The sequence below is a fragment of the Lates calcarifer genome, linkage group LG4, assembly GCF_001640805.2.
Source record: "Lates calcarifer isolate ASB-BC8 linkage group LG4, TLL_Latcal_v3, whole genome shotgun sequence".
NCBI classification, from domain to species: domain Eukaryota; kingdom Metazoa; phylum Chordata; class Actinopteri; family Centropomidae; genus Lates; species Lates calcarifer.
In genome coordinates, this window is record NC_066836.1 from 6,143,491 (window position 1) to 6,166,229 (window position 22,739).

Consider the following 22,739-nt stretch of genomic DNA (forward strand, 5'->3'; position numbering starts at 1 on the left):
ACCACACCAGCCCCCCTTCAACCTCCTCCCCGAAACAGCTACACTCACGCAAGGGCACGCGCTGAAGCAGCCACTCCGCTGTCAGGGCCAACATGGTCCAGCACTACAGGGAAATGGTTGTTATTGTTGTTAGTCAGGAACCAGTGGAGTTGAAGTGCAGGAACACCAGGTTATAAATAAATACAGGGACATCTGCTTCTCAGAAGGACCAACAGTGCAGCCAGCACACTTAACTTCAGCTTCCACTGTCTTAGTTCAGTCAGTGCAGGTGGATATTTAGAAAATAAAATTAATACCTGTATATTTTTAACCCAGGATGTTGAGGATTAAAGAGGATAATTCATAAACTGTGTTATATTTTTCATTCGCATAATCGGAAAAGCAAATAGACCTGATTACCAGCGTGTTTTGGTCGTCCACTAAAACTGTTACAATGATGTGGCTACCTGGCATCCAGAGTCTAGCACATGGTTTCAGTGACATGAGCAAAAAGATACTTGATACTATAATTCTCTCCATTATTCTGTTAATGGTTTGGTTTAACACAAAAATCAGAACCTGTCACACTTTCCTAAAGCCCAGTGTGAGGTCTTTTTAATTGTCATGTTTTGTGCAATCAACTGTGTCAAACTCAAATATATTAAATTTATGGTTGCATAATAAAAAGAAAAGCACAAAATCCACATAATTTAGTTGCTGGAAATAATGAATTCTGGGCATTTTTGCTTGAAAAATTACTCACATGAATGATCAGTCATTGAAATAGTTGATAAACAACTTGAGTGATTTCCTAATCAGTTCAGCCTTCCTATCAAATTGATTAGTTGATTTACAGACAAAAAGCTCTCTGCTGCTATTCTCTTCATAGTAAACTGAGTATCTTTGGGGGGTTTTTTGTTTGGATAAAACAGGACATTTGCAGATTTCGCTTTGGGCTCTGGAAAATTATAAGAGACATTTTTCAATATTTTCTGATGTTTTTTTTTTTTTTTGACAAAGTGGTTATTCTGTTGAGAAAATAAATGGCAGATGATTCAATGATGAAAATAATCATTAGTGGCAGTCCTAGTATATTTAGTTTTTTCTCCTCCGTGTCTTTTCCTTGGGTGCTGAATTATTTACCACGTTGCTGATGTTTAGAACCAGCCATCCTGAGTGTCTCTAATGTCACCTCTCTCTCTGTGGTACATATCTAAACCTTTTTACAGTCACGATTCTGCAGTTTGACGGTCTGTTTTGTTGGTATTAAGTGGAGATCCCGTGCCAAACTAATCTGGGCTTTAGTCTCTGTGAACTCCACTAGTCATCAAGGCAGGGGTTTGATCTAGACTTGAAACAGCCCAAGGTTAATGGCAGAGCTCGCAGAGGCTTATGCAGCCCTGAGCTGCTCATGAAACGCAGTGAATGCGAATGCCGAACTGGCGAGTGCCCAAATACCTCTGTAATTATAGTCACACCCTCCTCGCCTCATCTCTGGGCCAGATTGGAGTCCTGTCAGCGTTTGTTTTCTGGTCTGGTCCCGGGCTGTCCATACCGCTTTAATACCCCCAATACACGAGCCTCTTTACACCAACGTGTTCGCTGTGGGCTGCTCAATTCTCCCTTTCAGCTGGCTGAATGACAATGCTGCTGCATACTGGCTATCTGCTGACTAATGATGGACCTCTCACTGGCCTCAGCTGTGCAGCAGGGCTGTGTGTTGGAAAAATGATACCTGTCAACACTGTGATATTACTCAGGATCAGCGAAGGTTGTGAAGGTATCCGAAGAAACAAAATGTTTGATTAAGTTTAAGAAGTCTACGTGTCTTGTTCATGGTGATTTAGCACTGAAAGCAGGTATGACCGATTGAGTCTGGAGGCAAATGGCATGTGTAACTGTTAAAATGCACCCTGCTGTCTAATAAAGGTTAAGTTATTTAATAGTGTTGTAGTGTTTACATACATTTTAATCCCAAAAGCATGGTTAATTGCATGTTTAGTCACATGAAATTAAATTACATAAAAACAGCAGGGCTGCAGCTAACACTTATTTTCATTATAGATCAATTAGCTGATTCTCTCTCCCCCTTGATTAATTGTTATGTTGGGTAATTATCAGAAAATGTTGAATAAGACCCATTACAATTTCTCAGAGCCCAACGTAACAAATTTGTTTATTTCAACCAACTAACAGTCAAAAACCCCAAAGATATTTAATTCAGATTGATACAAAACAGGGAAGAGCAGAAAATCCAATAAAAACTGGAACCAGAGAAAGTTTAGTGACTTAAACAATTAATTGATCATCAAAACTGTCACATTTTCTGTTGATTGACACCTTTGAAAACACACTCCAAAACCTATACATGCTACACAGGATCACTAGGATTATTCAGAAAATTTAATTGGAGACTTGACGAGATGATTACATTTAAACATTTCAACCACAAAACAGGTTACAACAAAAGCAGCTTTCTGATTTATTTATTTATTTTTTCTTAACATGCTGCAGAACAAACGCTCTGTTTACGCCTCGGAGCGCATTAGCTTCTTAAACTTGTAAGACTTGTGGCTTTCACATAAATCCTCGACAGGCCACATAATTGTCCCACGTGAAAGCGATGATGAGTATGAAATGCCAGACTGTGCTTGCTATCAGGGTGACGTCTGATAATTGAAGGCCTGCAGTCTGCTATGATCCATTTACAGTGGTAGTATGTTTTCAGTTTATTTTTCTACGTAAGCATGGAGTGATTGTAGTGTCATGGTAGTTTAGTGTGTCACTGGTGACTCTAGTGTTGCACAGGATTAGCATATTTGATTGTCAAGTCATGAGCTCCATGTTTTACTCCTGCTTTCAACACGACCTCCGTCCTTCTGAGCCTGTCTGTGATCAGTGAGCATTGCTTACATCTTATGTTGGTTAGCACACCAAACAAACCCCTCACTAATGTTGCACGTAGTGCTGCATATAAGGCAGTGTGTAGCTTAGCCTCAGAGGATTATTGCTTTGTAGTCCCACAAAGACCCAAATGACAGGATGGCTGCCTGCGCAGATATAAACAGTACATGTAAATGATGTTCACTGGATATTTCTGGAAACCTGGCGAGGTAAAACTGGTTGTGAGACTGACATGTTTTGCAAAATTGCAAAACAACAATCTGAATTAAATTCAAATGAAATGTCAGTTTTATATGTATAATAGCCCACAAAAAATGTGATTAATACAATAATTCTCAATGTAACATGTAATAGTCCTTTTTTTTACTAAAAGGAATTAAGTAAAATGTAGGCCACATTACTAAAAAGCCTCAATGTTTTGAGTTTCCTTAATGTTTAATATCATGAGGACTGAAACAAACAATTATTTGCCCTATTGATTAATCAGCTGATATGTTATATGCTCAGTTTATCTTTTCATTTTTTGGTCTATAAAATGTAAGGAATGTGTGAATGGTGGTCATTATAGTCCAAATTGACATGATCGAATGAGCTGCTTTGTCCAACCCACAGATTTAAACCAAAACATATTACATTTACTATCGTATTAAGAGGACAGCAAATATTCACCTTTTATTTAGCATTTTAGCATCAGTTGATTATTGATTCATCTTCTGTTTATCAACTAATCTAAATATAAAAACACTCAGAACATGTGTGTGACCTTGGACTGTGGATTAATCAGTGCATGACTATGATACAGTCCAGTTATTCCTGATTTTATTTTTAAAACAAAGGGTATGTTGTTATCCTATAAAGCAAGAGTAACATCTGTCACAATCTCACATTCTTGATTTAATTATTTAATCAGACCAGTGCTCAGCTGTCATAGAGGAAACAAACTGCAGATTGGAAGAAATCCCCACAACTGTTGGGAAAATTTGTACTTTTCTCTTTTTAGCAAGATGGGTCACCTTTAAGTAGAGGTGCTTTTCATTGTGTGAATAAGAGCAATACAAAAGAAACAGCTGTGCTAGCTCTGTTCTTGGTAGATTAAATGTTGAAAATATATATATATATATATTATAGTTAAGTTGGATTTGGATGCATATTGAGTAATGGGGCTCTCCCATTCATTTTGGTGGCTGCTTAATAACCTATCAGAGGCTTGCAGGTTTCTTAATATACAGTAAAATGTGTGTGGGACTTTCATAGGGCGATGAGACACTACTTCTGTTGAATCAGATGCTCTGTATGAGCGAGTGTGTAAAGAAAGGAACAGGGAAACTTCGTTGAAAGTACTTGAGAAGAGGGTCTCATGACCGAAAAAGGTTCATGTGACAAGATAACTGACACATGCCATGTTGGCTCTGCGCACATGTTCAGCTGAGTGTCATACTTTCTCCACTTACTGCGGGCGTCTGCAGTGCCCCCATTGACGCTGCTGCATGTGTTACTACACTGAGACAAACCACATCACAGGGAAGCTTGGTTACACTGATGAGTAGGCCAGAGTGACAACATGCAGGGGGGGGCGCTTTCCTCTCAGACACTTAAAGAGTCCCTAAAGCTGTGATTCATGCTGCCTTGTGTAGTTGTTTCCTGCCTGTTTTTTAGAAGGTCGGTCTCAAGAAGTGGAATGGAAATTTCAATAAAAATCCCTGATTACCGATCCACTCAACCTACATCCTGACACACAGCTGAGTTACACTTTGTAGCACTCGCTGTTTTAAACACTGCTGCTCCACTCCTCTCCTCTTCTGGGATCAAGTGACTTTTCTTTACTTAGCTCTTGTTTCCTCTGTGATGCAGACGTTCACTGAAAGTCAAGCCTGTAAACGGCCTCTATGAAGGAGTGTCATTTAATTGTACCTGTATTTAAAAAAGTTCTCCTAGCATCTGGTTCAGATGCTGCCTGTTCACAGAGTCTAAAGAAACTCTGAAGCCAGTCATCCACTCAGGACTGTGTGATGTGGCAGGGTTGAAATCTCATTCTCATTGCCATTGTGTTGTCTGTCTCCAGGTGCATGATGACCCTACTGTGCTGTAGCTGTCACAGCTAGTCAGGTGCCGCACCATGGCCAAACCTGGGAGCGACAGAGATGGAGCCATGGTGGATAAGCAGGCGGGGAAGAAGGTATGTGAGCATAAGTGAGAGGTGAAACTTTATGTGTTTTGTATTTTTTCCCCTTCCCTTTTTTTCTGATCTGACCTCTGCTTTTGTCTGTAACATTTTGTTCTTGGTGCAAAAACTCATAAGTAACAGCAGTAAAATAGCGTATTTGCCCAGATTTAGAAATGTGCACCAAGCATTCTGGGAATTTTCTTCTACCACTCTATTTGGAGTTTGCATCTGAAAACACAAAGGGAGGGCTAGCCAACCTCCAGCACACTCATCCTGTATAAGTGTATAAGTGAAACATGACATACACTGATACATGAAACCCACATTAGTTTATCTTGTTTATCAGTCACAGACTTAGGCGCTCTCCTGTCAGATTGTAGAAGCAGTCAAAATCATTATTCATCATTCTTCAGACTCAAGTCTTTTTGAGCTCTTCATCTGTCTCAGCTGTAGTTTGTGGCTGTTTGACAGATTTTCTCTCTGGTTTATTTCTGCAGTTAAAGATGCAAAGTTGCTTTCAGTTGTTCATTGAATTTTACACCAGCGAGCTGAAACTCTTGCAGGTGTAACTTTGCTAACCAAACACTTCAAGGGCTGACTAAACTCTAAAAGACTCACTATGAATGTACTTGAAACACTTGGTAGCCCAGCAACATTAAGGCTACAAACAACCCATAATGCAGCACTCTCTGTAGGAGGCTGAGTTACCCTGCTACTCTCTCAGAAAGATGGTGTGAACAGTCCTCGAATATAATAGGCTTTTTCAAACATAATAGATAATCAGTGGTCACAATTACAGCAGCTTTGCTTTGTCACTGTTCGCACTTAGGGCTGCGAGATGCAAAAATCGTCACGCAGGTCAACTTTTTGTCAAGTCAATTTTATTTTGTTAAAATTTCCCTCAGAGCTGAAATATCTTTTCTGGGTGTGTGTTTTCTCTCAAAGCTCATTTCTTGCTTTGTCACGGTGACAAGTTCTCTTTCACAGACATTTGCATAAATGCTTCATTATTTCAGAACTGCAGTGTGTAAACACACCAGTTAGCCATTCTGCAGAGCACTAGTAGATATGAGTTTTAGATACAAACATCTGGGTTCTGGCAGTGACCATATCTCATTGCCACAATATAGTTTCCTTTGGTTTTACCAGCTCTGATCTTTGAAGAATGGTTGGATAGTTACCACTGAATATCGAGTAGTATCTTTGCTTGAAAAGGCCATCCCTAAAATATCTGTGTAGAGTGTGTGAGTGAGAAGTGAGTGAGAAACTACAGTTTTTTTTAACACCCCACATTGTTGTACCAACACTACTTAATTATCCCTTTCTCCATAAATGAGAGACGGTTTATATCTGCTTTCATTTTTAAGGCAGCAGTGCCTCTCATCTCTAACTCTCCTCCACTTTCAACACTGCCAGACACTCCAGCTTTACACAGCTGGCACATTGCTTCACTGAGATCAAAGAAGCACCACACTGCAGACATTTTTCCTCCAGAAAATGCCAGAAATGTGCGTAAAGTGCAGCTCGCTAAAAGTAATGGTTCTGAAAAAAGCTTTGTCTGCAGATCAGAGAGCAAGAACCTGGTGACTGGAACCGTAAGACTCTGTGATAAAACAGATATTACCGGTGTTACTGTTGAGGCCTGTTGCAGCGGCAGCTGTCGCTGGTGGCATTTGATGCACATTTGATGCGCTGTAATTTTAGCATTTTCTGTCTCTGAATCCAGATCAAAGCTAATTTTAACTGATGCAGTGAAAACAAAAGCTAAATCCATAAAAAGAAATAGCAGCTGTAAGAGGGAGGGATCGAGTTTAACGTCTTCTGTTTTATGACGTGGGAGTTGTTGTGTTTTCAGCTTAATTGTGAGACTTTGGTCACTAAAGCAAATGTAGCCAACCCTAATGTGGCAGTACTTGTGTTAAGCATGAAGCCTGTATAGACAAGATTGTGTTCAGTAATTGTAGGTTATTTTGAGGCCTGTCATTCTTTGAATTAGACCTATAGAGTCTTGCAGTTTGCCCTTTTTCTGTTGCAAATTTTGTTTTATTTATGTTTACAGCTCAAGATGTGGCCAGCTTAATTCTCTCCATTCTGCTTTTTGTATTGTAGCTTCTCCAGTGTGATAGTTTCTACTTTTCCCAGACTTATATTGTAGGAAACTAATTGTCTTTGGTTAAGTATTATTTGACAACATCACCTTGGTCTCTGGGAAATTATGTTCACTATTTTCACATATTTTATTGACCAGTCGATTAATCTGTAAACTAATTTGTTTGCACTGTTTTCATTATTGATGAACCTTTCTTTTATTTTTATTTTTTGATTAATTGGTTTGTCTTTACAGTGTCACAGAAATTATAATATGCTCATTATAATTTCTTACAGCCCTAGGTGACGTCCTCAAATGTCTTATTTTTCCTGACAAACCATCCAAACCCCAAATAGATTCAGTCCATGCTGTCATGTATGACAAACAACTGAATAAAATCCTTACATTTAAGAAGCTGGAACTAGCAAAGTTTTGGTGTTTATGCTTAAACGCAAACATAGTACTATTTTAATAGACTTCATTCTCTTCCTTTTTTTTATTTCTGTGTGTAAACAGAGGGAAAAAACTAGTCACTCCTGATCTTTTACTCTTCACTTGGCAGAGACCCTGCCTTGGGAATAAGATTTTAGTGAGTCATGCAGGCAAACCTGCTGCCTGCAAGACCCAGTATGTTGCAGAGACACAACACAGCCTGTAATGTGATCATGTGCGCTTACTTGTGTTAGTGTCATATTTTAGTGAGCTTTACTCTCAACTGAAACACCGCCGACATGCTAATCTCAACCATGTGCTATCGTGCATGCTAACGGAGCATTTTAAACGGACCTGCCTCTGCCATGATTGTATTGGTTACATATACAGACACACGGATGTGGCCACACCTTTTCTGTGATTCACATCTAATTCTTCTCATGTTTTATTTCCTCCTCCCCTCTGACAGAGCAAAGACAAGTTGTCCCCTTTCACCAAAACTCCGAAGCTGGACCGGAGTGAATTGCTGGGGAAGGAAGGAAAAGCCAAGTCTTCCATGAAGCGCAAGCTCTCCTTCACTACCAGTCCGCCCCGGACGGAGGAGCGAGACTCAGACACCGGTAAGGACTGTTGCTGCTGCTCCTTTCTCCTCCTCCTCCTCCTCCTCCTCCACCACCTCCACCTCCTTCTCCTTCTCTTACAGCCACGCTGCTGGCTTGCTGCCATGTCCTCACACTGCCCCCTGGTGGCCTGTTGTTGAACCTCTTCATCAGGGGCTATACATAGGTCATAGGGTTTACATTTGTTTGGCAACAGGATCCAAACCTGATCGTGCTGATGCTGTTGTATTCAATAACAAGAAATAACCAAGTTTGATTTAATGAGACTCAGGGGAAGAAGATAAAACGGGATCATATGTAGATTGAGAAATATAATTCTAAATGTAGTTATGTGTGAGTTTTAGCTGTCAGTGTTTAATGAAGATAAACATCAGAGCCCCCAAACCCAAATATTCTTCTTTTTTTTTTGTCAGCAAATCCCATGAAAAGACCAAAGCCAACAATGAATTGATCTCTCAAATCTTGCCTGTGTATCCAAAGCCTGATTCATCTTATTCCTCTGTGCCATTTGTTCCATTTGTCGTCCAAATACTACTAAAAACATGAGTAAGTCATTACAGGACATTCCTGACTTACAAAGAAAATAAAACCATGTATTTTTTTTAAATAAATATTTTCACCTTCCCTTTGGATGACCGCCAGAGACTGTATACAGAGATATGAACTAAAAAAATTGGTTTTGTCGACTTAAATATAAAATATAAACACAATTGCAGCCTTTTCCTTTAAGAGATGTGCAGCAGGAACTGCTCTGTGTGAGATAAAATGCCTCCTTCAAGTGCTCCTCTCAGCGTTGGAGACATTGTGAAGTTGAAGTCTTTATCTTACCTCTTTTACTTGTGTAAATAGAATCTTTTGTTTCCATCATTTAGTGAGATGTTTAACTGAGAGTTTACATCAGATTTGAGACCTGAAAATAGTTTACTGTAGCATCCAGCTGTAATTACAGTAAATGAAGTACAGTAATGCGTTTTACAGACGCCGTGTTTGCCTTCATCTCCTCTGCAGAGGAGCTCAATGTAATGATTTTCATTGTGTGGTCCTGCGTCATCCTGCCAGACAAGAACCCTCAATTTTGAATTCACTGAGTGTAATTTATGTTGCACAGGTTATAAACCTGAACTAGCACAGAGGGTGGTTTTTGTCTTCCCAGCAGCCTTTTCCAAGTTGCCTCACAGGTCCTGTGTTAAGCGGCTGTAGGACGGGAAGGGAAGTAATGACTCCGCTGACCACCTCGGACCGGATCCTCTTTCCTGTCTCTTGTGTTGCCATGACTCATAATCTGTGCGTGGAGTGAGAGTCTGCCTCTGTGCCCGTCTGTATTTGAGTACATGTGAGATGCGGAGGGGGTGAGAGACAGAGAGAGAGAGAGAGAGTGAGCGTTAATGCAGTGCTTTCCCACCCTTCCACCCCCACCCACCCTCCCTCCCCTCTCCCCTCCCCCCTCCTCTCTGCTTTGCACTGTAGATGACTCAGACCCAGGCCAGTCGAGTGAGACCTGGGGAGAGAGATTAGTGCCTCCCTCCTGCAGGATATACGCAGGTAATCGCTGCAGCCCGATCCTCAGCCCCCGTGTCCTCTTCAAGTCTCACGTCACCCACTTTTTGCGCTACTGTGCTGCTGTAAACACACATACACACATGCACGTGTGTGTGTTTTCGCCCTGCATCTGCCCCCTCCGTTACAGCTCACGCATGTCTGTGTTTAGTAACAACTGACCGACGGAGACGGGGGAGGGTGGGGGGCCCGAGGAGTGCCGTCTGCACTTGGCTGGCTTAAGAGAATGCTGTCTTCTTTTTTTGTCCCCTTTTTCAAACCTCATGCTTGTCATCTGTTTCTCTGCGTGCTCAACAGATACAAGGGGAGGAGGAAAACCGTATCACTGTGATGGTTAAAGTCCTGTTAGACACGACTCTTCTCTAAAATCTCTCTTGGTTTTGTTGCAGATAAAGATGGACCAGACAAGAAGAAGGTGAAAAAGGAGGCTGGGGGCAAGAAGTCCCAGGCTCCCAACCTTTTGTTTGGGTATCCTCTGTCGGAGCGCAAACAGATGGCTCTCCTAATGCAGATGACTGCCAACAGTCCAGGTTTGTGTGCCTGCCCTCTCACCTTAACCACATCCTCAACGTGGCGAGTGTATTTACTGTTGGATGAGTCATCTTTCTCAGCATTTTAACAGGCTTTACTTTCGGAGATTTCAAGGTTGTTTGAGAATAGGGCAGCAACTAATATAATATAGCTGCTCTGCTAGAGATTCAAATGGTTTTTACAGTCACTGTGGCCTTGTCTTCCAGTATGTAGCCAAGCTAATTGACTGGGATAATGTTTTTTAATGAAATGTTCGGAGTAGTTGTACCTGCCGGAAATACACGGGCAGACACAAGTACGTACAGGTTTCTAGTAAAACCAGTCTCATTGTGGTTGCTTAATCCTTTTCTATGCTCAGTAAAGGAACAGTGAGAGGACTCCAGGCGCTCTGTATACTTTCTGTACCAGGATGGAACTGTTCCCATTTAAAATTGTGGATGAATTTTGTTGCATTTTTCCTTTTTAGTCAGCACAGGTTGCCTGCATATCGTGCGACAGATTGCTCTGCTGTTAAACGAGCTTTAGAAATCCAAGTCACCAGTTGTGTGACCTCTTTTCACCACAGTTTCCTCGTTTCGTGCAGACGTTTGACTCTCCTCCTCCTCCTCCTCCTCCTCCTCTCCTCTTTGCTTTTTTTTTCCCTCTTTTTTCTGGTCTCATGTGTGTCAGCTATGCAAATGTCACTGTAGCCTAATAGTGTGACTGTGCAGATGAAGCTTGACTCACTTGCAGAAAACATATGCAATTGGTATTGAGCTTCTCATGTAACTCAGCAAGAAAGCAAATAAGCACATTTCCCTAAATGTTGAGCTGCTCCTTTAATTAACGCGTACTGAAACAAACTGAGACGTTAACGCAGTCTCTCAGACTCCCAGTAAAATTAGTTTTATTGTGAGCAATCCATTGCTTTGCCCAAGTGCAATTTATCTCAATGTGTGACAGACCTTTTGCTTTAAGCATCAATTAAGTGCTCCTCTCTCTGCCCGTGCTCAGACTCCACACCCAGTCACCCCTCTCAAACGACCCCCGTGCAGAAGAAAGTCCCCAGCAGCACCTCATCCCGACAGAAGGACAAGGTCAACAAGAGGAATGAACGAGGGGAGACGCCCCTCCACATGGCAGCCATCCGGGGAGACGCCAAGCAAGTTAAAGAGCTCATTAGCCTGGGAGCTGATGTCAACGTCAAAGACTTTGCAGGTACGATGCCCCGAGAGGTGACTGTTTAACAGCTCTCATCATGTCTTTATGGTAGCTATTAATGACATAAAGCTGACTAATAGTTGCTGATTCAAAGGTAATATCTCATGATGAGAAGACAAAAACAAATGTCAGTGTGCACATTACCACCATCTGTGCACATAATGTGTCATTTGTGTAGTTTCATTTTTACACTTAATTTTACCTCTGTCTGCCTGATCTCAAGACACAAATAGCAGATACCAGATGACTACGAATGAGAAAAGTAAAAGTCCTATGAATTCTTAAACTTTTTCTTTTTCTGCACTCACCAGGTTGGACTCCTCTCCACGAAGCCTGTAATCTCGGTTACTACGACGTGGCCAAGGTCTTAATAGCAGCAGGTGCAGAGGTGAACACGCAGGGTCTGGATGATGATACGCCGCTTCATGATGCTTCCAGCAGTGGGCATAAAGATGTAAGAGCTTAACTTGACGACTGTCCTCCCATAATAATGTAGGACCTTAGAGTAAATTGTGCATTTATGATCTTTGATCAAGGTCTCTGCACAGGTTTTGACATGGATTGTCTGAGTTGATACAGAACAGAGAAGAAAAAGAAGAAATTCTGTCCTAATATGTGATATGTGTTTAGAAAAGAAGAGTCATGTTGCATTGAAAATATTTGTTTGAGTTGATTATCAGTTTCATCAAATTTTTTTTTTGTGTTTCGTGTAGATCGTGAAGCTGCTACTGCGTCACGGTGGAAATGCCTTCCAGGCCAACAAGCGCGGGGAGCGTCCTGTTGATGTGGCAGACTCCCAGGAGCTGGAGCAGCTATTAAAGGGAGAGGTGCCACTGTCGGACCAAGACGAGAGCTCTTCAGGTGGGCAGAGAGCGCTCCGGTGTTTGGCTGACCCTCTTGTTTTTTGGTCACATATTAACAACCTAACTCCAATGATACTGGACTTTCCTATCCACTGCACCTCGCAGCACGAGGTGTACATGCGTTTTCAATTTAGATGGTACCAGATGGGGTTTAAAAATGAAATGTCAGCAGTGTGTTAAGGGCTTTGCTGTATCCAACCACCTATATCCGGTCATGGTGTTCTACATGCACTGCTGAATCTTTCATAGTTTTCTGTTATGGACGTGAACAGGTTTCTGTATAGCATGTAATATTAAATGACTGTTTATCTGTATGAAAATTAAAGCACTCTTTTGATTTTTATTGTATGATTGATGATGATTATAATTGGTCTTCTCCTCTCCACAGAGTCTGAAGACCCACCGTCGGTAAATCCTTCCAGCGTGGATGACAACATGGAAGACTCTGATACTGAAAAGGACTCCGATGGCAAACCGGCCACAAAAGCCTCGTCATCCGTGCCAGGGCTGGATGAGTACGAGTTCAAGGACGAGGAAGAGGAGGAGGATCTCAGTAAAGCCCTGAACGACAGACACATCCTCCGGAGGGAACTACGGCAGCGGGAGAAGGAGGACAAAGATAGGAATCATGTGGCAGGGAAGCAGAGTGGCAAGGGGGACTCCTCCTCCAAGTCGAAAAAGCAGAAGACTTCTCGTGTCCACTGTAGTTCGGACACCTCCAGCGATGAAATGGAGAGTCTCCCAGAGAAAAGGAACTCGCCCACCTGCTCTCAGAGCTCAGAGGGCCTCAAGGCAGACACGAGGTCTAAAAAGGACAATGCTGAGCAAAAGGACAAGGGCAAAGTTAAGAGGAAGAGTAAAAGCCAGAATAAAAACAAGGAAAACCAAGAGGATGGGAAAGAGAACAGCAAAACTCTGGTCCTCTCTCTCGCAACTGTGTCCGAGAGCACAGAAAAGGGTCGGGAGGAAGACTCCTTCAAGATGTCTTTCAGTCCTAAAGATGACTCATCCGTCCACCTCTTTCACTTGTCATCCATCAAATCTCCTAAACTGAACCACAACCTGACGGATAAACAAACACCACTCAAACAAGAAAATACTAAGATGTGCGTTTCCATCAGCGACAGCTCATGTCCAGTGGACAGTGTCAAATACAACCACTACACAGACGCAGACTACTGCACTGAAGGCTCCAGCACCAAGGGGTGCAAGCACAAGGAAAAGAGCAAACATCAACAGAAAGACTCCAGTGTAGACGGAGATGACGGTCATTCGAGCCCTTACAAAGACGGCAGCATAGGAAACAGTATAGACAGCACTGAAGGTGCCTTACAGAAGACCGACTTAGACGGCAAAGTAGTGAAGAAGCATAAGCTTAAACACAAGGAGAAAGACAAACACAGGCGGGAATATGAAGCAGAGCGGAGCCGCCACAGGCAGAAAGAGGCCAGGAAAGACAGCCACAGGAATTTGGAGTTTGACAGAGAGTTCTGGAAAGAAAATTTTTTCAAAAGTGATGAGACAGATGAACCTCTGCCAGTGAAAAAGGAAGGTGAAGACACCAGCTCGCTTCAGAAGACCTCTGATTCCTCCCCTGTCAAAGATGAGAGAAACACAAAGGAGAAGCACTCCAGCAGCAAGGAAAAGAGGCCACGAGAGGAGCGAGAAAAAGACAAGGCCGTGAAAAAAGAGCGGAAGGAGGCTGCTGGTAAAGAGGAGAAGGTAAAGGATTCAAAGCTGAGTGAGCGTGACGAGAGGGTGGACTGCCACGGCTCAGGGCGGATTCCTGAGGAGTCACTGCAGAGCAACAGCATGAAAGAAGAGACAGAGGAGAAACCCATAAGTGGGATCACAGCTGATCAAGAACAGCTGGAGCCCTCTGAAAAAGGCTCACGCGAAAAAACTGACAAGAGGCTCCCAGGAAAGGAGAAGGATTCAGAAAAAATGGAAAAAAGGCATCCTGACAAGGAAAAAAAGGTTAAAACGGAGCACTCTGACAAAGCTGAACCGCAGAATTCAGTGGATCGTTGGAAGGAAAAAGAAAGAACAGGAGCCATTTCTTCCCACTCGCCTGGAGATAAAAACTACAAAGAGAATGAAAAACTGAAATCTTTATCCACAACAAAAAAGCATGAAGACAGCAGGAAAAATAAAGATAAGTTTGACAAACGGTCTGATAGGGAGAGGCAGGACAGAGAGTACAGTGCTGGGGATCACAGAGAAAAGGATCGCACAAACTCTGATAAGAAAGGAAAACCTCTGGAGAAGACCGCAGATCATAAATCTGATCGCTCCAAAGAAAAGGACTGTGACAGGAAGAAGAGAGAGAAAATAAAAGATGGAACCCTTTCCTCAAGCTCCAATCTGAAATTACTTTTGGAAGAGAAGAAGAGCTATCTGTCTGAGAGTGGCAAGTCCTTATCTACAAAATCAAAGGAGGAGGTTGTGAGAACGCCAGAGAAGGATCGCGACAGGAGAGACCGTGACAGAGACTCAGAGAGACACAAGGACAAAGATAAAGACCGGCACAAAGACCGCTCCCAACAGGCCAAGATCAGCAAGGTCAAACCCAACGAGACGGACGTGGACAAAGCCAAGTCAAAAGCCTCACCAGCAACACGAGACACCAAGCCAAAAGAGAAGAGGCTCGTGAACGACGACTTGATGCAGACCAGCTTTGAGCGCATGCTCAGCCTGAAGGACCAGGAGATTGAGCAGTGGCACCGGAAACATCTGGAGAAAATCAAACAGAAAGAGCGGGAAAGGCTCAAGCAGCGACCTCTGGCCGACCCAGGGAAGCCCAAGCCTAAAGACAGGACGAAGACCGAAGCATGTCTGAGTAAGGAGCTACTGCGCTCGAAAAGCTCTGAAGCCTCTGACGTCCATGGCAGAGATAAACCCCTGAAGGACGGCACCAGCCCCAGGACGATGTCGCTTGATGGAAAGAGTCTGCCCTCCATCAGCGCAAAGGTCATGTCAGCTGTGGAAAACTGTCTGACCAGATCGCCCAGACCAGAGAGCGAACGCTGTGGCCTCATGTCCAGGTCTGTGTCCTTAGTCTCCGTCGCTAGCTCAGAGGATTCATGTCAAGCTACGACATTAACACCCAAACACGTCGAGTATGACTCGGACATGAATATGGAAGCCTCTGACTCTCAACCTGCATTCCTCCAGTCTTCCCTCGTCATTCAGGCCACCAGGTCGCCGTCTGTTCACGATAAAGATTGCAACAGTCTTCCAGATGTGCCGCAAAGTAATCGGACGCTGCTGTCCGGCAGACATGAATCGCCGTACCTCAGGGCTATTCTGGACGAAGACGCCAACTCATCCACCGAAGGTAAACCCGTTGAAAATCTGCCAAAATCTAACCTGCCGGCTGAGGAGGTGAGAACGAGGGAGACCTCAGCAGAAACAGAGGAGAGCCTCAGTAGTCAACATGTGAATTCAGTGGCTGATTCAGTCACAGAGAGAGAAGGGAGCACTCCTGGCTGCTTGACACCACAAATGTCAAACAAAGACCCTCTGAATAAAAACCTGAATCCACAGTCTAGCCTCTCACAATGTAGTGGCTCTCAAACCGGATCAGCAGAGCAGAAAGCTCTTTCCTCCTCTGAATCTCCTGCTGTTAAGGACGTCCAGTGTCTGATGGAAAATTCACAGGCAGAATGTAGTAACAAGGATTCTGATCAACCATCAGCACCTACAGCGTCTCTGTCGGTTGAATCTTCAGCGCTCGCAAACACGAAAACTTTCCAGCAGAGAGAACCACTTCCATCCTCTGGTGTGGAGAGCCAACAGCAGACAGAAACGGGCACCATGCAGGTTTCTGACCACAAAGAGAAACTTCTCGAGAACCCAGAGAGACCAGAACCAGAGAGCATGGAAATTAGTCCCGAAAGCTTCAGAACAGAAGGGATGGGAAGTCCTGTACCGTCCACCAGCTCGCACATTCCCAGCTCCACTGCAGGGGAGTCTTTGCCAGGTTTTAGCAAAACTAACACTGAGTCCAAAAGTTCGCAAGAGGATGTGGATGTAAATAACCACGACTGCAAGAAATCTAAACCTTCCAGTGACGCTGCAGGCCCATGTCTCGATGTTCAGATGGAGAATAAGGACGCCGTGCCCTCTGCGAGCCCTGAACACAAGGCCGAAGAGACGACCGACGTCCCGCAGAGCTCAGAGAACAACAGTGGTGCTGCTGTATCTGTTACACCAGAAAGCTCGTCAGTTGAGGGCAGCGTGGCCACCGAGGGCTCGTCCGAATCGAAAGCAGAGTCCTCCTCTGAGCCGATGGAGGTGACACCCGCTGACGAGAAACCAGAGTCCTCTTCAACAGGAGAAGAGCCAAGTCAAAGCACCGTCCAGCCAGCGGCTCAGACCGACGTCAGCAGCAACACCTCAGGGAGCTCCTCTCCACAGTCCGGAGACCGGGAATCCGATTCCTCAGGGGCTAAGATCAAGGTTCGCTCTGCTGACGATGAAGTGGACGTCCACGTTCCCCATCCACGCAAGAGAAAGATGCCCAAAGTGTCCAACTCCCAGCCGTGCTCCACGACTCAGCAGGACAAGGAGAGGGGCCAGCAGTCTCTGGCTGCGATTGTGGACTCTGTAAAACTGGAGGAGATTCAGCCCTACCAGACTGAGAGGGCCAACCCTTACTACGAGTTCCTGCACATCAGGAAGAAGATCGAGGAGAAGCGCAAAGTGTTGTGCAGCGTCACCCCCCAACCACCACAGTATTATGATGAATATGTGACCTTCAACGGATCCTACCTCTTAGATGGGAACCCACTCAGCAAGCTCTGTATACCAACAGTGAGTTTTATCACATCTCTGATTTTCATGAAGCTGTGTCTGGAAATTCTTTTTCCACTTTACCACCAAAAAAAGCAGCCAACTCTTGTATTAATAACCCCTAATTTTGCTGCAGTGTCAAAATGAAAGTGACAGTTGCTGACAATCAGCTGCAGCTAAAACTGTGATATTAGTTTAAGATCGTATCGCTAAGGTTGGGTTTCAGTTAAAGGGCAAGATAAAACAGCTGGCGTTTCATTTTTAGCCTCGGGTTCAGATGATATCAACTGTTAACAATAATCATCGTTAATTCTGTAACAGCTACATGAAACTTGTAGCTGCTGCCTAGCTAATGCGCTCCTTGCAAGCCGGCATCTGCACTCTGGTAAAGATGAAGGAAAAGTTAAACACGACGCATCTCTAGAGAAATTACAAATCATGATTGAGTTGATGTTTGGAGAATCTCCCAGTTAAACCTTTGTGCTGTAGATCTGAATCAGGATCTCAGTATTTGGATCAAAGCAGCTTGTGGGAACTGAGATTTAAATGTCAGCAGGCTGCAGCTATTGTTCTGTGAGGTCTGTTTAATCAACATTTTCAGGTTATAGCTCGACATGAATTTGGCCTAAAATGTGATCAGAGTTTCAATCATTTAAAACTTAAAGCTGGACACAGTTCGATTTAAAGAGGGTTCAGATTCAATAAAATGCTACTGAACCCCCAGCCTTACATTTCTGTTCAGTTCAGTTTTATTCCAACCCCAAATCAAAACATACGTTATCTCAACAAACTTAACAGAGTAAGGTTGAGACATTACTTTACTGTAGAAAGAAAGCAAACAGTTCTGAACCTAAACAATTAGCGAGCAACAGTTGAGAGGAAAAGCTCCCTTTAAACCTGATCTGGGCTCAGGGCGGGGGGTCGATCTGCTTTGATTAATTGGGTTGAAACAAGGGAGAGAAGAGAAAGAAACCGATTGTCAGCCTGTATTTGCACATACTCGCTCCATTCAGGGCAGCTTACACAGTGTCAAGTTAATGATCAGTTATAGAAAAGTAAACTTAAATACGTGGCAGTGACTGATAACTAGCATGGTGACTAATCATCCAGACGTCAAACTGCAGTGTTGATAAGGTTTTTTGACTTGTTTCTGTCTTTGTTGTTTTGCAGATAACTCCACCTCCGTCATTACCTGAGCAGCTGAAAGAGATGTTCAAACAACAAGAGGTCGTCCGCATGAAACTCAGACTACAACACAGCATTGAAAGGGTGGGCAGATTTACACAATCAGCTTTTTGTTTTAATTATCTGCCATGTTGCCAACCTTTGTAGTTTACTCTCACACTCAGATTGGATTTATAATAATTATCCGTGTTTAATTTCTTCCAGGAAAAGCTGATTGTTTCAAACGAGCAGGAAGTCTTACGAGTCCATTACCGGGCAGCAAGAACACTAGCCAATCAGACTCTGCCTTTCAGTGCCTGTACAGTTTTACTGGATGCTGAAGTGTACAACATGCCTCAGGACGTCCAGGTAAGCAACACTTCATATATTACTCAGTGATTTTAATGTGTAGAAATTCAGTGTGTTTGATGAGTTGTTGTGTGTTTGGTTCACAGAGCGATGATGGCAAAACGTCAGTAAGAGACCGATTCAACGCCCGGCAGTTTATGTCCTGGTTACAAGATGTCGACGACAAGTTTGACAAACTGAAGGTGAGATCGCTGTGGTTGTTTTCTACTGTCTGCATCTGTTTAACATGTTTGTATTTGTCCTGAAGGATAGTCTCCAATCAGAGCGAAGGAATGCCAAAAAATGTTTTTAGTTTAAATCTAAAGCTGAAGTTAAATGATTGATTATTTGTTTGTCCGTTTTATTTTGATAATCAATTCAGTGTTTTCAGTCTTATGCTGTTTTTCTCCCTTTTTGTATCATTGTAAATTAGATACTTATTTTTATAGACAAAAAACAAATCAGTTAACTGAGGAAATAATAATAAGCAAAGTCATAGTTAATAGATGGTAAAAGTAATTGTTTAGGCCGTAAACAACATGTTCATGATTTATTTGTGGTTGTTCATCCCCCAAAAAGCCAGTTTTAAGTTTAAAATTGCTGGAGACTGTCTCTGCGGTCCCTCCCTGACATTATGTAACATTGGCCCAGTCGCTGTTGGCACAAATAATATTAAAAATTCATCAGATGCAGTCGAGCTCAACACTGAACCTGCTGTTACCTGTGTGGATTACTTTCATTGCCTCTTGTCTTAATGTCCATATTGTCCTTGGACAGTGTCTTTGTCGTTTGTCGGTTTCTGGCAAAACATCCGTTTTTCAATCACTCATTTGACCTCTGACCTCTCAGATTTCTCTTGTTTGCCCTCTTGGTTCTGACCTGCAGGTGTGTGGTCTAGATCAGTGACAATGAGACGGCAGAAATCAAGTTAATTCCAGTTTTGTTTGAGGTGGGATTGGTTTTTTAAAGGTGAAAAGATCAGCTGAAGTTTAAGTGAAAAACAGAGAGTCTCTGGGTTTAACAGCAGGTTGGAGAATTATTCATCTCTGCCAAAACTTCTGTTTGTTTTTTGGTTGCTTTTGCACATTTTTGTGTTTTTCTCTGTTCTCATTCCTTTGACCAGTTCCCTCTTGGAAATCAACACTCGATCTAAACGAGAACATCTGTTTGGACAAAATAATGAAGTGTTTTCTTCCCTCCTGTCCGCAGACATGTCTTCTGATGAGGCAGCAGCACGAGGCGGCGGCCCTGAACGCCGTGCAGCGTCTGGAGTGGCAGCTCAAACTGCAGGAGCTGGACCCGGCCACCTACAAGTCCACCAGCATCTTCGAGATCCCCGAGTTCTACATCCCGCTCGTGGAGGTCAACGACGACTTCGACCTCACTCCGATATGAGCCGTAGGACAGACGTGCTTTGCCACAGCGGCGGCCATATCACGGAACGCGAGCGGCAGCCAGCGAGGAAAAAGGAGAGAAAAATGTGAAGCACTTAGAAGGTGGCGGCAATACGAAAGCACTTAGAAAAAGAGACGATTTAACTCCAGAGCTCTTAACAGTCCAAACAGGCACGCCCGCCACGAGGAACGGGGAACGTGGACCGACCAGGAAAAAAAAAAAAAGGAGGGGGAGGAGGGGTCCAGGCCGCAGATGAAGCCCAGGGAGCAGAGACCAAAAGCTGGGCCGGGAGCTGCAGCGAGAAGCTAACGTGTGGAACGACGACAACCTGCTACTGCTCCTCATCAAGCAGGGTCACATAGCTGAAAGATTTCAATTGTTTTCAAAGTGAGTGTTCATACATTGTGTACAGACTGTGCTCTTAATTTTTTAACTTATTTTATACATAATAAATTGTGCATTTGTAAATAGCCATGTAATTATTGTTTTAAACTTGTAAAAACAAAAAATAATAGATATTTTGATTGTAAACTCGTTCTGTCTCATGTTTTAATGGACCAAAGTTGGTTTTTATATCGAGTGTCCTCTTCGTCCGTGATGTTCTTGTTGTCGTTGGCTTAAAATCTTAAGCATGTGTTGGCTTTTGTTGTGTTTTTTTTTGTTTGTTTGTTTTTGTTTTTACTGTTTCTCTTCCTTCCTCATCTGGAGTTCCACGCCACAGCTGGTGTTTTTTGACTTTGGCAATTAAATGCTGTGCATGCGTTGCGTTGTTTGTACTTTTTTCCTAAAGAGCTGTACTGTGGACTTAATTGTGAGGTTTACTGAAGTGTTCCAGCTTTTTTTTGTGTTCACGTCCTTTTTGCGGCCTCACTCCTCATGTGTTGTCCATTGTGTCTCGCGCACATTAAAGTCTGTTGTGGCTTCCAAGGAAAAAAGAAAAAGCAAAAAAAAAGCAAAAACATACTTTTACAGTTTCAATGTGAGATCACAACAAATCCTATTTTTTCAACATAATGCCTTTTGAACGATAGTTCTAAAAAATGTCTATTTTAATATTTACTTGTTACATGACTTGTACATATTTGTAATATATAATTGAATAAATTTTATTTGTTGTGAAATTAAAACTCTTTGGTTTTGCTGTCATTCATTTTAATGTTGCTGAATCACTTGGTCATTTGCCCGTTAATTGACAATTGACTATTTTGATTATTGACGTAATTGTTTAGTTGACAGTTGAGCTAAAATATCAACTGTTCACTGGTTCCAACTTGAGGACTTATCTGTTTTTAACCACCATTTTAATTATTCTGACAAATGATTAATCAAACTATCAAAAAAAAGGCTGATTAATCTACAAAATATTTGAATATAGGAAATATTGTAGCCACATTGTAGATAATAGACATCTACTTTGTGCTCTTAGAAATAAATATATATAATATATAAAGGGCAGCCTCACAGTTTTCAACTCAATATTTAATTTAAATATTATAATGAATAGAATAGTCCCACAACAAATGACAGATGACTTAAAATTCGTTTCAGATTTTTACTAACTGCACAGTCATCACTCTCTGGTGGCAATACCTTTTTCAGTCAGTAGATGTCGCTGTACGCAGCACTGACTGCACAACCAGCCAAGTCAACGTAACTGACCTGATGGTTTTAACTTCACAGGTTGTCAGTGAGTTTAAAGAGAGAGTGCAGACGCTGCTGAGGAGTTAGTTTAGAGACAGATGCACTGATGGTAATGATGTTAATGTTTTTCTTACAAAACAGGGTAAAGTGCTGCTGTGAAAGCATTTATTTACGTAGTGTTCTGAAGTATTTGAGTATGTCTCTGTCATCCAACTTAATACTTCTACTGCATTACGTTTATTTTTCACAGTGTAGTTGCTTTTCAGATTAATATTTTAGCATTTTATCAATTTATAAATCAACCTCATACTCAACAGTATTTAAAGTTATAAAATGCATCTTCACCTTGTGCCTTTAATTGAATTAGTACTTTTATTTTTCATACTTTTTTGTGGCTAATACTTATTCAGTTCAGATTATGAAAGCAGGATTTAGACTTGTAATGGGGTATGAAACACTAATTAATAAAAGTTCTGGGTATGACAGTCTTTGTCCTGGTCAATCAACCCAGACGCCTCCAAACATACCTCTCTTTAAGGCCTAATATCTAATTATAATTTAATTTAATAATTAGAATTTTTAATAATTAGATTCTTTATTTCATGAAAGGGTGGGCACTTTTTGAATGGGAGTCCGTGAAGTTACCGATTCTTTTGGAGCCAGCCCCTAGCGGCTCTTGCCGGTATTGCATTTCATTTTTCAACATCCATTTTTTTCCGTGGTCCAGCTGCATTTCGCTGACGTCATACGCAAACAAGCTACTGACGTAGGATCTGTCCAATCACAAACAAGAAGTTTTGCGCCACCCTTTTTTAAAATGTCGCCTTGTTTTGTGAAATTTGTGTTTTTTGAAATGTCGTTGTGTTTTGACCTTCAGGACCACCATACACAGACCTTCACTTTGAGGAAACCGCCTCACTCATGAGCCCTCACTTCTCTGTAGATATAATAGTTAGGATTTAATTTATCTTCTCATGTCGTTGTCATTTATTTCGTTGTTACTCTTCCTGAATGTGATTGAAAATGTAAATGTACCCGCCTCGACTGGTTGTGTCTGT

General features: G+C 42.4%; 1 protein-coding gene across 2 annotated transcripts in view; it reads left to right on the top strand.

Moving 5' to 3' along the window:
* ankrd12 (ankyrin repeat domain 12) overlaps window positions 1-21,167 on the top strand; it is a 36,561-nt gene extending 15,394 nt beyond the window's left edge. Inside the window, exons 2-13 of one of the 2 annotated variants that reach the window (XM_018678021.2) lie at window positions 4,946-5,059; window positions 8,038-8,188; window positions 9,656-9,730; window positions 10,135-10,275; window positions 11,270-11,473; window positions 11,788-11,930; window positions 12,190-12,337; window positions 12,728-17,154; window positions 18,304-18,402; window positions 18,523-18,666; window positions 18,753-18,848; window positions 19,855-21,167. In XM_018678021.2, the coding sequence (XP_018533537.1) occupies window positions 5,000-5,059; window positions 8,038-8,188; window positions 9,656-9,730; window positions 10,135-10,275; window positions 11,270-11,473; window positions 11,788-11,930; window positions 12,190-12,337; window positions 12,728-17,154; window positions 18,304-18,402; window positions 18,523-18,666; window positions 18,753-18,848; window positions 19,855-20,040 (5,874 nt within the window). In that variant the 5' untranslated portion in view covers window positions 4,946-4,999 and the 3' untranslated portion in view covers window positions 20,041-21,167. The remainder of the gene's footprint in view (window positions 1-4,945; window positions 5,060-8,037; window positions 8,189-9,655; window positions 9,731-10,134; window positions 10,276-11,269; window positions 11,474-11,787; window positions 11,931-12,189; window positions 12,338-12,727; window positions 17,155-18,303; window positions 18,403-18,522; window positions 18,667-18,752; window positions 18,849-19,854) is intronic. The other variant, XM_018678022.2, reaches the window with a different exon arrangement.
* The last annotated feature ends 1,572 nt before the right edge of the window (window positions 21,168-22,739 follow it).